Source organism: Nicotiana attenuata, unplaced genomic scaffold (assembly GCF_001879085.1).
Source record: "Nicotiana attenuata strain UT unplaced genomic scaffold, NIATTr2, whole genome shotgun sequence".
Lineage (NCBI taxonomy): Eukaryota > Viridiplantae > Streptophyta > Magnoliopsida > Solanales > Solanaceae > Nicotiana > Nicotiana attenuata.
In genome coordinates this window covers 1,242,148-1,259,445 of record NW_017670268.1, presented here as the reverse complement: position 1 = coordinate 1,259,445, position 17,298 = coordinate 1,242,148, and the positions used below count along the sequence as shown (strand labels likewise).

Genomic DNA, 17,298 nt, shown 5'->3' with positions numbered 1-17,298 from the left:
ATTTGAGTTGGTGTTGAGCTCATTTTTGGGAAAATATAATTAAGATAACTTAGATTATAAGCCAATGGAATTAATTGCTGACGAGAATTGTTACTTTACTGTCACGCTAACCAGACCACATAATTAAACGCTCTGTTAGCTGCTTTGGACTAAACTCCATAAATTTTAAAAATTCGGAGTATTAATTTTTCTTTTATACAGTAAGTTTTTAAGAATTCTTTTCATTTTCATTAGTCTGTTTTTAGCATAATGATAAACTATAGTAACAACTCTTTAAATAATATGTTTGATATAATCTGGGATTGAGAATTCAGAGAATGAAGGAAGAAGGAAGAAGAGATGAAATCAATTTTCTATTCTGTTATTACTGTACATGTCATTACACAATATTTAACTAAACTCTAACAGCTTAACTAATCACTCACGTGCCTATCACATGTGTGAGTGTGTATTGTCTAAAATACTCCTTCTCGCATTCTATCCTTTTAACTCTCAATACTCCCCCTCAAGCTGGAGGGTGGAATACATCTAACACTTCAAGCTTGGATACTAGGAAGCAATGTTGTGCAGCAGTCAATCCCTTTGTTAGGAGATCAGCTAATTGCAAAGAAGAGGAAACATGGCATGGATGTATGAGCCCTGCTTTGATCTTCTCTCTTACAAAGTGACAATCTATCTCGATATGCTTTGTTCTCTCATGAAACATTGGATTTCCAGCAATTTGAATGGCTGCCTTGTTGTCACAGAACAGAGAAACAGGTTTAGACACTTTGATCCCCAAGTTCTCCAACATTCCTGTCAGCCATGTGATTTCTGCAGTTGCAGCTGCCATGCTTCTGTATTCAGCTTCTACTGAACTCCTACTCACTGTAGGTTGTTTCTTTGATTTCCATGAAATCAAGGAATTCCCTAACTTCACGACATAACCTGTCACAGACCTCCTTGTGTTGAGGCAAGATGCCCATCTGAATCACAGTATGCACTAAGTTGATCAATTGATCCTGCTTCCATCAATAACCCCATTCCTGGTGCTCCCTTGATGTATCTCACCACTCTCAATGCTGCCTCCATGTGTGACTGTTTGGGTTTTTGCATAAACTGACTCAAGGTTTGTACTGGAAAGCTTATATCAGGCCTAGTAATAGTTAAGTATAGCAATCTTCCTATCAATCTTTGATAGGCTGATTTGTCTTCTAACTCTGAATCTCCTTTCTTCCCAATGCATGTGTCATATTCCACTGTTGTCAATTTTTGATTCAATCCAATAGGAGTAGCAAAATGCCTTGCACCACTCAAACCTGTCTCCGAGATTAATTCCAAAGCATACTTTCTAAGATTAAGTAGGATCCCTTTCTTTGATCTTGAGACTTCAATTCCCAGGAAATATCTTAATGTGCCTAAGTCCTTGACTTTGAACTTACTATGTAAAATTGTCTTGGCATCATTAATTAGACTGGAGCAGCTCCCAGTGATTAGCAAATCATCCACATATATCAGTATAATGACCACCTCTTCTCCTTGGTGCTTAGTGAATAAGGAGCGATCAAATGCACTCTGTTTATAGCCATTCTGAGTAAGTGCATCAGTGAGTTTTATGTTCCATTGTCTAGATGCTTGTTTGAGACTGTCACGATCCCAGTTCACCCTCCATGAACATGTCGTGATGGCACCTAGTTCCTACAACTAGGTAAGCCTAACAGTGCGGAATAACGAGTTAACATTTGCGGAATAATAAATTAAAACTGAACATACGGAAGTAACAACTGTATATATAAGGCCACTCAGCCTATACAACTCAAAATATGCGGAAGTCTATAACTAAATCCCAAAACTCGGAAACTCACGGGAAACACAGGCTAATAGAATGTAGTAAACTTCTCTACACCAGAATGTCTAAACAACATGAAAGGAAAGAAAAGGAACTATCTGCTAAAGCCGGAATAGAGTAGAGACTCCTGGTCTGCGAACGTAGAAGATATACCTCAAGTCTCAGCTAGGACTCTCCACCACGAGGATGATACGTCTGGGAGGAAGTACCTGGATCTGCACATGAAAAACATGTGCAGGAAGGGCATGAGTACACCACAGCGGTACTCAGTAAGTGTCAAGCCTAACCTTGGTTGGGTAGTGACGAGGAAGGTCAGGGCCCTACTGAGATAACATAATAAATAATGAGATAACAGAAATAGTTTAAATAAAGTCTACAGCGAGAATCTAAACCAGGTAAATAAGGAAGAACAGTAATAGAAAGCAAAGGTAACAGTACACGGAAAACTGCCCTCACAAGGAATAGTAGCCGGGGATCTCTTGGTATCCTCATCATCAACACTAGGGATCTCTCGGTATCCCGAGGATCTCTTAGTATCCTCAATAAGTAAGTCGGGGATCTCTTGGTATCCCAATATATATATAAAAACACATGTGCCAAGGATCTCTTGGTATCCCGCACCCTCAGTCCAGAATATCTCAAGTACAGGGGATCTCCCGGGAAGCCGTCCCGTAGTCCCAAATTAAACACACAACAACAACGATTCCTAAAATCTCGGATCAATGCTAAAAATCAGGACACGAAGTAGTAAATTATAGCCTAACATGCTTCACAGAGTACAAATAGCACAGTTAAAGCAAATAAGTAGGTAAGCCAGCTAAACATGAGTCTCTAAGCTAGCACAGGTACAAACTTACAGTTAAAATGAACAAGTAAACAAGAAAGCTCAATTTAAATACTTCAAGTAGAAACGGATTTACAACAATTAGCTCAGGTACGCGCTCGTCACCTCACGTACGGGGCATTCAAATATTCAAGATCATATCCTAAGGGAAAAGGTCCCCTACACAAGGTTAGACAAGCCACTTACCTCGAACCGGCTCAAAATCAACTAGAAACCACGCCTTTGCCACGAGTATCCAACTCCAAATGGCCCAAATCTATTCAATACATTTACATATCATAAATAACATCGCAGACAACTGGTTTTGCTATTTAATTCAAAGCTACGGCGTGAAATTAGGTAAAATGACCAAAATGCCCTTCAGGCCAACGTCTCGGAATCGAATAATTTTTACAGTTTCAGAACCCTCGTACTCTCACGAGTCCAACCATATAAAAATCTCTCAAATCGGAGGTCAAATGCCCCCTAAAAACCCAATAGTTTGGTCTATGAACTTTCACCCAATTTCATTCAAAATCCGAAATTTAAAGATGAAAGTGATTAGATTAGTGGGTATTAAGCATAAGAGAGTAGAGAATCGTTACCCAATCGTTGCTCTTGAAAACCCCTCGAAATTTCTCCCAAATCCGATCTCTCTAGCTTGAGTTTTGTTAAAAATGGCTAACCCTCGTTTTTGAAATGTTAAATACTGTCCAGACACTCAATGCATTGCGAACGAGGAGACTAGATCGCATTCGCGGAGAAGAAAGATGGAAGATGTCAAATATGCTCTTCGCGATCGCGAGGAGTAGGATGCGAACGCGAAGGCCTGGGATTTTTAAAGCTACGCGAACGCGTGGCCTGTAACGCTATCGCGATTAAGGAAAAATGTTGAGGTCTAGAAGTTGTTCTACGCGAACGCGTGCAAGGGTTCGCGAACGCGAAGAACTGACTGGCATAGGTACGCGAACGCGGTGAAGTTTATGCGAACGCGATGAAGAAACTGGCCTCCCTCCAAGATTACACTATGCGAACGCGAGAGGGAGGCCGCGATCGTGAAGAGGAAAAGTCTGCAACAGCTGAGTTCAGTTTTCTGCAATATTTTCCAACTCCAAAGTGCTCCGTTGAGCACCCGGAACACACCCGAGGCCCCCGGGACCTCAACCAAACCTACGGACATATCCCATAACATCATCCAAACTTGTACCAATCCTTAAACCACCTAAAACAACACCGGAAACACGAATTAATCAAGGATTCAAGCCTAAGAACTTCAAATTCCAACCAAACACGCTTTCGATCAAAAACCTACCCGAACCTCGTCCGAATGACCTGAAATTTTGCACACACATCCCAAATGACATGACGGAACTGCTGCAACTTCCGGAATTCCAATTCGACCCTCGGATCAAAAACTCACTATCGGACTGAAAACTTCAAAAATCCAAACTTCGGCGTTTCAAGCCTAAATGAGCTACGGGCCTCCAAAATACATTCCGAACACGCTCCCAACCCCGAAATCACCTAACGGAGCTAACGGAACTATCGAATTTCCATTCCGAGGTCGTCTTCACACTGTTCTGATTACGGACCATTTTTCAACTCTTAAGCTCTCATTTAGGGACTAAGTGTCCCAAAACACTCCGAATCCCAACACCGAACGTCCCGGCAAACCAAAATAGCAGAAATGAACTTAGGGGAAGCAGTTAATGGGGGTCGGGGCATAAATTCCAAAAACGACCGGTCGGGTCGTTACATCCTCCTACACTTAAACATTCGTTCGTCCTGGAACGAGCATAGAGAACATACCTGAAGTAGTGAAAAGATGAGGGTACTGGCTGCGCATATCCTGCTCGGTCTCCCAAGTCGCCTCCTTGGCCGGCTGACCTCGCCACTGAACCTTCACTTAAGCGATGTTCTTTGACCTCAACTTCCTGACCTGACTGTCCAAAATAGCCACTGGCTCCTTAACATAGGATGGATCCTTGTCTAGCTGGACTGAACTGAAATCCAACACATGCGACGGATCCCCGTGATATCTCCGGAGCATCGAAACATGAAATACCGGATGAACTCCGGCCAAACTGGGAGGTAAGGCAAGCTCATAGGCAACCTCCCCAACTCGCCTCAAGATCTCAAAAGGGACAATAAACCTCGGACTCAACTTTTCTTTCTTCCCAAACCGCATGACGCCCTTCATAGGCGAGACCCGAAGCAGAACCCGCTCACCAACCATATATGAAACATCACGGACCTTCTTGTCCGCGTAACTCTTCTGCCTAGACTGGGCTGTACGGTGTCTGTCCTGAATCACCTTGACCTTCTCCAATGCATCCTGAACCATCTCTGTACCCAATAGCCCGGTCTCACCCGGCTCAAACCAACCCACCGGAGATCTACACCTCCTGCCATATAAAGCCTCATACGGCGCCATCTGAATGCTGGACTGATAATTGTTGTTATAAGCAAACTCCGCCAATGGCAGGAAATGACCCCAAGACCCTCCAAACTCAATCACGCACGCACGGAGCATGTCCTCAAGAATCTGAATAGTGTGCTCGGACTGTCCATCCGTCTGGGGGTGAAATGCTGTGCTCAACTCCACCCAAGTGCCTAACTCCTGCTGCACAGCTCTCCAGAACCGCGATGTAAACTGAGTACCTCTGTCCGAAATGATAGAAACTGGAATACCATGCAGACGGACGATCTCCCTGATATAAATCTCGGCCAATCGCTCCGATGAATAAGTGGTACACACAGGAATGAAATGAGCGGACTTGGTCAGCCGGTCCACAATAACCCAAATGGAATCAAACTTCTTCCAGGTCCGTGGAAGTCCCGACACGAAATCCATGGTGATGCGCTCCCACTTCTACTCCAGAATCTCTATCTGCTGAAGCAACCCACCCGGGCGCTGGTGCTCATACTTTACCCACTGGCAGTTGAGGCATCTAGACACATAACCAACTATATCCTTCTTCATCCGCCTCCACCAGTAGTGCTGCCTCAGGTCCTGATACATCTTCGCGACACCCGGATGGATGGAATACCGCGAACTATGGGCCTCTGCTAGAATCATCTCTCGAAGACCATCAACATTGGGCACACAAATCCGGCCCTACATCCTCAATACTCCATCATCTCCAATGGTCACATCTCTGGCATCCCCACGCTGGACCCTGTCCTGAAAGACAAGCAAATGAGGGTCATCATACTGCCGCTCCCTGATACGGTCAAATAGGGAAGATCGGGAAACCACACAGGCTAGAACCCGACTGGGCTCCGAAAGATCCAATCTCACGAACTGGCTGGCTAAGGCCTGAACATCCATCGCCATAGGCCTCTCTGAAGCTGGTAAATATGCCAAACTCCCCAAACTCTCCGCCCGGCGACTCAAGGCATCCGCCACCACATTGGCCTTGCTTGGGTGATACAGGATAGTGATGTCATAATCCTTCAGCAGCTCTAACCACCTCCTCTGACGCATATTGAGATCCTTTTGCTTGAGCAAGTGCTGCAAACTCCGATGATCAGTATAGATCTCACAAGGCACTCCATATAAATAATGACGCCAGATCTTCAAGGCATGAACAATGGCAGCTAACTCAAGGTCGTGGACAGGGTAATTCTTTTCATGTATCTTCAACTGTCTGGACGCGTAGGCGATCACCCTACCGTCCTGCATCAACACTGCTCCAAGGCCAACTCTCAAGGCGTCACAATAGACAGTATAAGACCCCGAACCAGTAGGCAACATCAAAATAGGGGCTGTAGTCAAAGCTGTCTTGAGCTTTTGAAAGCTCGCCTCACACTCCTCTGTCCACTGAAATGGGGCACCCTTCTGGGTCAATCTAGTCATAGGGGCAGCAATCGATGAAAATCCCTCCACAAAACGACGGTAGTAACCCGCCAGGCCAAGGAAACTACGAATCTCTGTAGCTAAGGACGGCCTGGGCCAACTCTGCACGGCCTCTACCTTCCTCGGATCCACCCGAATACCCTCGCTAGAAATTACATGGCCTAAGAATGCCACAGAACTCAGCCAAAACTCACATTTTGAGAACTTTGCATATAACTTTTTCTCCCTCAAGGTCTGTAGCACGGTCCTCAGATGCTGCTCATGATCTTCCCGACTCCGGGAATACACCAGAATATTATCGATAAAAATAATCATGAACGAGTCAAGATATGGCCTGAACACACTGTGCATCAAATGCATGAAAGCTGCAGGGGCATTGGTCAGCCCAAATGACATAACAAGGAACTCGTAATGGCCATATCGAGTCCTGAAGGCAGACTTCGGGATATCTGGCTCCCGAATCTTCAACTGATGGTAACCTGAGCGCAAGTCAATCTTAGAAAACACCCGTGCGCCCTGAAGCTGGTCAAACAGATCATCAATGCGAGGCAAGGGATAACGGTTCTTCGCTGTAACCTTGTTCAACTGGCGGTAGTCAATACACATGCGCATAGAACCATCCTTTTTCTTCACAAACAAAACAGGAGCACCCCACGGTGAAACACTGGGTCGAATAAAACCCTTACCAAGCAATTCCTGCAACTGATCCTTCAACTCCTTCAACTCAGGAGGAGCCATACGATACGGAGGAATGGAAATGGGCTGAGTGCCCGGCAACAGATCAATCCCAAAATCAATGTCCCTATCAGGCGGCATGCCTGGAAGATCAGCTGGAAATACATCGGGATAATCCCGTACCACTGGAACAGAATCAACAGAAGGGGTATCAACACTAACATCTCTCACATATGCCAAATACGCGGCACACCCCTTCTCAACCATGCGCTGAGCTTTAAGAAAAGAGATAACTCTACTGGGAGTGTGATCTAAAGTACCACTCCACTCAACACGCGGAACACCTGGCATAGCCAGCGTCACGGTCTTGGCGTGACAATCGAGAATAGCAAAATGGGGCGACAACCAGTCCATGCCCAAAATAATGTCAAAATCCACCATACCGAGTAATAATAAGTCTGCTCTGGTCTCAAAACCACGAATAGTAACCAAACATGACCGATAAATGCGGTCCACAAAAAGAGAATCTCCCACAGGAGTAGAAACATAAACGGGGGCACTCAAAGAATCCCGAGGCACACCCAAATGCGGAGCAAAGTAAGTAGACACATAAGAGTAAGTAGAGCCTGGATCGAATAGAACCGATGCCTCTCTGTGACAAACCAGTATAATACCTGTGATGAAGGAGTCGGAGGCAACAGCCTCAGTGCGAGCAGGAATACAATAATATCTGGCCCGACCCCTCTTGCGAGGGCGACCTCTATCTCCCCGACCTCCGCCCCTAGCTGGCTGGGCAGGTGGGGTAGCAGCTGGAGCTGTGACCATGGCCTGAGAACCCTGAGGAGCACGCTGTGGCTGAGAAGTCTGTGGGGGCGCGCTCCTCCCATGTCTGGGGCAATCCCTCACCAAGTGACGTGTATCACCACACTCGTAACAAGCTCTGGGAGGATGCGGTGGCTGTGACTGGCTGGGACTAGGCCTGCTGGACTGACCTCTGGAAACACCCCGCGCATGAGGCGCGCTAGAAACTGTAGGCGGAGCTGGAGTACTGCCGGCTGCTAGAAGAGCTGAATGAACAGGGCGACCCGCATAATCCCTACCATAACGACCTGCTGATGGGGTACGGGCACCAGAGTAGTGACCCGACTCTCGAGACCTCTTGGCCTCCCTCTCTCCTCGCTCCCTGGCGAGCATACCCTCAATCCTCCTAGCAATGCTCACTACCTGCTAATAAGGAATATCCATCTCCAACTCTCGAGCCATGCTAGACCTGATGGGCGGAATAAGGCCCTCAATGAACCTGCGAACTCTCTCTCGAACTGTAGCAACCAAAGCCGGTGCGTGCCTGGCCAACCTGGTATAACGGATGGCATACTCTGAAACTGTCATAGTACCCTGACGCAAGTGCTCAAACTCTGCGCGCCATGAATCTCTGAGGCTCTGGGGAACAAACTCTCTCATAAACATGTCTGAGAATTGGGTCCAAGTCAGTGAAGCAGCCTCGACTGGACTGTCTATCTCATAAGTGCGCCACCAATCATAGGCAGCTCCCTGAAGCTAAAAAGCAGTGAAAGAAACCCCGCTGGACTCCACTATGCCCATAGTGCGAAGAATACGATGACACTCCTCTAGAAATCCTAAGGCATCGTCTGATGCTAATCCACTGAACACTGGGGGATCATACTTCTTGAACCTCTCAAGCCTGCGCTGCTCGTCCTCTGAAGCAGCTGACCCATCCTCGGGCTGAACTGGTGCTGCAGGCGGTGCCGGAATAATCTCGGGAACCTGCTCAACCTGCACTCGCTGCTCAGGAGTGCGGACGGTGGGAGTCTGTGCTCCTCCCCCGGCCTAGGATGTGGCTGCAGCAATGGGAAGCAACCCCGCCTGAGCCAAGGTGGTGTACATGCTCATGACTGAGCCAAAGTCTCCTGGAGCGCTGGAGTAGTAGTGGTAGTAGTAGGTGTGCCAGGTGCCTGGGCTCCGGCTGGATCTGCTGGTGATACCTCGGCGGCGGCTCGCGCAGGTGCTCTGGCTGCACCACGTGCGCGTCCTGGACCTCTCCCCCGGCCCCGGCCTCTGACAGCTGCAGGAGGGGGCGCGGGTGCCTGATCATCACGAGTAGCACATGTCCTCACCATCTGGGAGAGAATAGAAGTCAGAAGTTTAGAATCGATGTTCGAAATATCGCACGATAAGGAGTTCAAATGAAATTAAGATTTCTCCTAAACAGTTACATAGCCTCTCGTTTATAAGTACAGACGTCTCCGTACCGATCAGCGAGACTCTAATAAACCGGCCTGTGTTCCGTGACTCCTATGAACCTAGAGCTCTGATACCAACTTGTCACGACCCCAGTTCACCCTCCATGAACATGTCATGATGGCACCTAGTTCCAACAACTAGGTAAGCCTAACAGTGCGGAATAACGAGTTAACATTTGCGGAATAATAATTTAAAACTGAACATACGGAAGTAACAATTGTATATATAAGGCCACTCAGCCTATACAACTCAAAATATGCGGAAGTCTATAACTAAATCCCAAAATCCGGAAACTCACGGGAAATACAGGCTAATAGAATGTAGTAAACTTCTCTACACCAGAATGTCTAAACAACATGAAAGGAAAGAAAAGGAACTATCTGCTAAAGTCGGAATAGAGTAGAGACTCCTGGTCTGCGAACGTAGCAGATATACCTCAAGTCTCAGCTAGGACTCTCCACCACGAGGATGATACGTCTGGGAGGAAGTACCTGGATCTGCACATGAAAAACATGCGCAGGAAGGGCATGAGTATACCACAGCGGTACTTAGTAAGTGTCAAGCCTAACCTCGGTTGGGTAGTGACGAGGAAGGTCAGGGCCCTACTGAGATAACATAATAAATAATGAGAAAACAGAAATAGTTTAAATAAAGTCTACAGCGAGAATCTAAACCAGGTATATAAGGAAGAACAGTAATAGAAAGCAAAGGTAACAATACACGGAAAACTGCCCTCACAAGGAATAGTAGCCGGGGGATCTCTTGGTATCCCGAGGATCTCTTGGTATCCTCATCATCAACACTAGGGATCTCTCGGTATCCCGAGGATCTCTTAGTATCCTCAATAAGTAAGTCGGGGATCTCTTGGTATCCCAATATATATATAGAAACACATGTGCCAGGGATCTCTTGGTATCCCGCACCCACAATCCAGAATATCTCAAGTACAGGGGATCTCCTGGGAAGCCGTCCCGTAGTCCCAAATTAAACACACAACAACAACGATTCCTAAATCTCGGAACAATGCTAAAAATCAGGACACGAAGTAGTAAATTATAGCCTAACATGCTTCATAGAGTACAAATAGCACAGTTAAAGCAAATAAGCAGGTAAGCCAGCTAAACATGAGTCTCTAAGCTAGCACAGGTACAAACTTATAGTTAAAATGGACAAGTAAACAAGAAAGCTCAATTTAAATACTTCAAGTAGAAACAGATTTACAACAATTAGCTCAAGTACGCGTTCGTCACCTCACGTACTGGGCATTCAAATATTCAAGATCATATCCTAAGGGAAAAGGTCCCCCACACAAGGTTAGACAAGCCACTTACCTCGAACCGACTCAAAATCAACTAGAAACCACGCCTTTGCCACGAGTATCCGACTCCAAATGGCTCAAATCTATTAAATTCAATTACATATTGTAAATAACATCGCAAACACCTGGTTTTGCTAATAAATTCAAAGCTACGGCGTAAAATTAGGTGAAATGACAAAAATGCCCTCCAGGCCAACACCCCGGAATCGAATAATTTTTACGTTTTCAGAACCCTCGTACTCTCACGAGTCTAACCATATAAAAATCTCCCAAATCGGAGGTCAAATGCCCCCTCAAAACCCCATAGTTAGGTCTAAGAAGTTTACCCACTTCCCATTCAAAAACACGAAATTGAAGGGTGAATTTGCGATTTGGTTAATGGGTTTTAGTCATAGGAGAGTAGAGAATCGTTACCCAGTGATTACCCTTGAAAAACTCCTGAAATTTCTCCCAAATCCGAGCTCCAAACCTTGAGTTTTGATAAAAATGGCAAAACCTCATTTTTGAAATGTTAAGTACTGTTCAGGGGTCTAAAGCATCGCGAACACGAAAGGCAGCACGCGTTCGCGAAGAAGGAAAATATAAAGGGACCTAAAATGCCCTTCGCGATCGCGAAGGAATGGATGCGAACGCGAAGGCCTGGGTTCAGTGAGCTATGCGAACGCGACATAGGTCATGCGAACGCATTAAATGAAAATCAAGCCCAGCCCTTGGAGTCCAATAAGTCTATGTGACACGACAGCCCTGACGCGAACGCGGTTAAGAAACGTGTGAAGCTACGCGATCGCGGAGCACTAATCGCGAACGCAATGAAGAAACTTGTCATCCTCCAGAATTACTCTACGCGAATGCGTAGAGGAGGACGCGAACGCGAAGAAGGAATTGGGACCTGCACAGCTGAAGGATTTTCTGCAACACTTTGAAACACCAAAATGCTCCGTTGAGCATCCGAAACACACCCGAGGCACCCGGGACCTCAACCAAACCTACGGACACGTCCCATAACATCATTCAAACTTGTACCAAACCTTAAACCACCTAAAACAACGCCGGAAACACGAATTAATCAAGGATTCAAGCCTAAGAACTTCAAATTCCAACAAAACACACTTTCGATCAAAAACCTAACCAAACCTTGCCCGAATGACCTGAAATTTTGCACACACATCCCAAATGACATGACAGAGCTACTGCAACTTCCGGAATTCCAATCCGACCCTCGGATCAAAAACTCACTATCGGACCGAAAACTTCAAAAATTCAAACTTCGCCATTTCAAGCCTAAATGAGCTACGAGCCTTTAAAACACATTCCGAACACGCTCCACACCCTGAAATCACCTAACGGAGCTAACGGAACTATCGCATTTCCATTCCGAGGTCGTCTTCACACTGTTCCGATTACGGACCATCTTTCAACACTTAAGCTCTCATTTAGGGACTAAGTGTCCCAAAACACTCCGAATCCTAACACCGAATGTCCCGACATACCAAAATAGCAGAAATGAACTTAGGGGAAGCGGTAAATGGAGAATCGGGGCGTAAATTCCAAAAACGACCGGCCGGGTCGTTACATAATGCTGCAAGCCTTATGTCTTCAAACAACTTCACTTCATAATCCCATAACGACTAGATATCTAATACGTCAAAATTACAACGTTACCATGCTAGAATACAGAATCACTTAGAAATCATGTCTACAGGATCAATAACTTATAACTTGTAGTCTCAATAATGAGCATGCAATATCAGACTCCCTAAACTATGCACCCGTTTAAAAATCACGTCTATTAGATTTTATTTTGTATCTGAAACTGCTGCATGTTTGAAATCCATGTTCACATAGAAATCATGTCTATAGGGCTTAATGGTTTTAACTCGTCTCAATTTTGAAACTTTCAAATGCCCGATGTGTTTGCATGCATTCGTTGTCAAAGTGTGGAGGTTAACTTGAGCCCTTAACTGCTTTTATATAAAGTCTAACATGTTTTGCATGTCGATTAGTTTTATCATTTTGAGCAGCCTAACCGAAGTCTAGAACTACCTAAATAGAGGTCCAAAGCCTCCTGGACCATAGGCATGGGACGGGTAATGCACGCATAGGGCACGGTTTAGAATCAATTAGTGCGCTTTATGTAACAACTTAAAGATAGTAATCGGGTAGAAGGAGATGATAGTCTATGCCCGCTGAATAATATGAGTAAAACCCCATCTTGAGGGAGTTACGAATCATTATTTATGTTGCACGGGGTGATCCTTTAGGCTAAAAAATTTAGGACCCCCCATCTTGTCTTTATATCAATTATTTGCGTTAAACAATGAACTTCCCAAATTCCTCGTTTTCTTGTCTTTGATCACATAGACTAGTTCATGTAATTGAGTTCGGTCGGGACCCATAGTTGTGAACCTCGAAGAGTTCCTAACACCTTCTCTTAGAGATAATTTCGAGACCTTACCCGATCTTTGGTGACGCAGACTAGTCCAAACACAGTTATCTGCAAAATAGGTTCCCTAACGCACCTCAAACCCGTTAGGTGGCGACTCTCTCTTTATAAGACCTTCCTTAAAAGAGTTGTCACATGTTGAAACCCGATTTTGCATGAAAAAGGGGCGCGACAGCATGGCGACTCTGCTGGGGATTTTTTAGGCTCTTACCATAAGTGAACTTGGTTTATATGAATTAGTCTACTCTGATAAGCGTGCCTTTATTATCTTTGCTGTTACATGAATATCCCACTCCCATTTCCTTTTTATTTGCTACCTGTACACCCTTTTCCCCGCTTTCCCTTTATTTGAACTCACATGCAAATTTTTGCTTAATTTGGTAATAACATGCGCTTTCCTTTAGACATTTTTAGAATTGCTACATCATGTCTCTCCCCGCCCTCACTCCCTTATCTACTTTACCCCAATTTTCACATTGCGGGAACTAACTTCTTCCTTGTTTTCCCTTCTTTGTCTTTACGTTTCATTCAATACTGCATTTACTGCTTTCAACATGCAAAATATTTGACAGCGTGTTGTTTTATCTTTGCATAAATCATGCTCCACACCATATTCACTCGCGCGTATTTAATACCATAGCGGCATTTGATGAGTGTTCGCGCTCTTCCTAAATCAGCTTTTTAAATTTGGAAAGGCTTATTTGCGGTAAAACTAGTCGATCAATGGTGCAGTTGACGGTTCTGTGCCTTTCCCTCTCAAGTTGTCCGCTTGAGGGTACCGGTCTAGACTCTTATAGAAACCCCCATTCTAATATTAACTGTGCATGCATCATGTCCAAACCTACTATGAGTTAGAATGAAATCCGCGTAATAACTCGCTAAGTCAAGCCTTGTCCAAAGTCCGCCGGGATTTCTATAATCCCAATGGACTCAATCAGGATCTGTGCATTATTTGTAGAAAACATGCCAATACATTGATCATTAACGTGTAAATAGCCAAATCTAGAGGGGGGAAGGGCTACTTCTATTTGTTTGCAGAGATGAGGAACGAAGTCCCCAGGTTCGACATGGTTCGAAATATTCCACCTTTGCTGCTAGATTGGTGAGAAAATCTTCGGCCAAGTGACAAAAACCATGTGAAAAGAGTCCTCGGAAATTTACCCTCTATGTTAGACATTCAGTCCAAACAATGCATTAGTCGAGGCCGCTACTATGTTCCGGGATAAGAAGAGAGTCATTTTCCGTTTTGGTGACATAGAAATGACTCCCCTTTTGGAAAAAGTAGGAGGTTTCGCTGGGCTCCTGTGGGATAGTCCTAGTTTGTTGGTACCAGAAAACTGCACTCCTCAAGATTTCTTGAAAATGATGGGTTTCATGAAAAATAATGATTTAGTCTGTTTGAAGAAGTCTTATATACCATTCGATTTCCTCTATGAGCGTTATGGACACAGCAAGTCATACCGCATGTATCATGATGAGTTTGCCATCACTTTTTTGGGTTGGACTCACCGCTGAGTTTTTGTATTCATTGTCTGTTTTTTGGGGATGCTGGTATTTCAAATACAAGGAGAAAGGATCCACACTTGCCTAGCTATGGTCACTAAGGCTTTAATGGCGGGGATTGAGGGGAAAACTTACACTATTGCCCTTATGATTCTGGCTGATATATATCGGGCTTTAGATCGTTGCATAAAGGTATAGACATTTAGAGGGTTGCAATCTTTTGCTGCAAGTAAGGTTGTTGGAACACCTTCAGAGGGGAGAATACCACCAAGAATTTCCGCGACGACCATAAAATGACCACATAGCCTATCACCATCCGAAGAGAATGACATTTATCCCAAACAGGTTTGCGCAACCGGAAAACGCTGTGACCTGGGCACACTTCTTCAACAATCTGACAGATGACAAGGTACATTTGATGTTTTAGTTGTTCCCTAGCAGTGAATTCATCATCAGGTCCAGAGATACTCCTCATCTAGCGCTAATCGGATTGAGGGCGCTCTATCCTTATGCTCCTATCAGAGTTATGAGGCAAGTTGGGAGAAAACAGGTTATACCATAAGTTTCCATAATGGTTCAATACAAAGCAGACTTCCAGGGGAACTCCATTCCATTAAAGTTCGAGGCACAACATATGTGGCATCAAAATATCATTGTAGAGAAAGATACCATAGAGCCAAAGTGGTATCATGCCGGCCATGTGCACTTATATCCGTCATGGTTAGTAGATGATATAGCAGGGGATGTCAAGCCAGGGATTAATCTGAATAATAGGGTTGTAGACAATGCTGCTGAAGCACAAGTCAAATACAGTTTGTTGCACAAAAGGGTTTTCGAGTCTGAAGCCAGGCATTTGGAACAACATAAACCGGATATGGAAGCAATCAACGAGTAGAGAGAAATCGCTACTACGTCAACAAAGTGGTTGGAATATTTGGAGCAGGGGTTGATGGAGCTTGAAGGGAAGATGAGAAACAGGGTGTAGGCTGTCAAAACACGGATGGCAATGAAGGAGGGCTCCTAGCAAGGGCGTATCTGCTTCTGGACATGCGCGACCTGGGGAATCTGGTCGATCGAGCAAAGAAGGCGAAGCATGGAGAAGGTCCATCTGGGATCAAATAAATTAGGAATTATGTTTTACTTTCTTTCTAGACTCGTTTTAGGCTTTGGTTGTAATAAGGCAAATGCCATTAGTGACTCTTTCATCATTATTCTCATTTTAGTAGAAATTTTGTTAATTTATTGGCATCGATTTTCTTCAAATATATATGTCGCTTAGGCCTACCTTGGGCACAACGAGGTCCCCCAATTAGGATGCGAATTTGCAATACCGCAATATATGTTTAAATACCGCAAACATCCTTTTAATACTCCTTACTGACATGTTTACATTTTTCGTTTTTCTTCTTTTCTTTATTTGTTTATTCCCATCCCCTAAGGTTGGTTCGTGCATAATGGCATCATCAGCATATCATACCAGATCTAGAGGTCCTCCACCTCCTCCTGCTCCAAGTGATCCTAAAAGCAAAGGAAAAGCCAGAATGGATCATACAAGCAATATCAGAAAAGACAACGCTACGCATGAGGAGAATGTCAAGACTTTGGATGGTCGGAGAACTCCGGCACAATATGACTTGGTTTTACTGTTGGAACAAAGGACACTGGAACTACAAGGGGAACTTGAGCAGGTCCCGAACTTGGCAAACCTTTCCCTTACCCTGAACGTCCCCGATGTCAACCAACAAAATGCCCAAAACCCTGCACCTCCCTAGAACACAAAAAAACAAACCAAATCATCCCGCACCCCATCAATATGCCACACCTCCTCAAGATCCTAATCCTCCACTAGTACCTACTCCTCCGCAGCATCATCACCACCCAACTCAATACCCGCAAACCACCAGCTACCACACTCCTCAAAACACACCACAACCTACCCCTGATCCCCAAAAATCAACCAACAACCATCACTACGCCCAAATTCCTGGAGTCCATCAAAGCAACCCCATATATGTGGAAATCATGCCCCACACTCCACAAAAAACCTTATACATACCCGAATCTGCCGAGAAGGACCTGCTCATCAAGAACATGGAGGAAGAACTTAAGAAACTTACTAGTCGAGTCCAATATGTTGAAGGTGGCAAAGGCATCAAAGGTCTGAATTATGAGGATTTATGTATTCAACCAAACGTAGAACTACTAGAGGGTTACAAACCTCCCAAGTTCGAAATGTTTGACGGAACATGTGATCCAAAGGTACATTTGAGAACATATTGTGACAAGCTCGTAGGGGTTGGTATATACGAAAGAATCCGCATGAAGTTGTTCATGAGGAGCCTCACCGGAGACGCCCTGTCCTAGTACATCAGTCAAAACCCGAAGAAATGGGTTAACTGGGTTAGCATGGCGTCAGATTTTATGGATCAGTTCAGGTTCAATACAGAAAATGCGCCTGATATCTTCTACATTCAAAATCTTAAGAAGAAGCCAATAGAAAATTTTCGCGAGTATGCCACCCGATGGAGATCAGAAGTGCAAAAGTAAGGCCAGCACTTGAAGAAGAATAAATGAACAAGTTCTTCGA

General features: G+C 44.7%; 1 protein-coding gene across 1 annotated transcript; it reads right to left on the bottom strand.

The window, feature by feature from the left end:
• Nucleotides 1-930: 930 nt before the first annotated feature.
• LOC109236995 (uncharacterized mitochondrial protein AtMg00810-like) lies at nt 931-15,186 on the bottom strand. The gene is made up of 2 exons (XM_019403238.1): nt 15,025-15,186; nt 931-1,569 (listed from the first exon to the last, which is right to left on the bottom strand). Exons 1-2 carry the CDS (start codon nt 15,184-15,186, stop codon nt 931-933), a joined length of 801 nt encoding a protein of 266 aa, XP_019258783.1.
• Nucleotides 15,187-17,298: the final 2,112 nt, after the last annotated feature.

Coding starts and splice junctions, on each gene's coding strand:
- LOC109236995 (XM_019403238.1), bottom strand. CDS start 15,186: ATGAGGAGTATCTCTGGACCTGATGATGAATTCACTGCTAGGGAACAA. Junction 1,570..15,024: donor AATGTCATTCTCTTCGGATG/GTGATAGGCTAT, acceptor GCACTTACTCAG/AATGGCTATAAACAGAGTGC.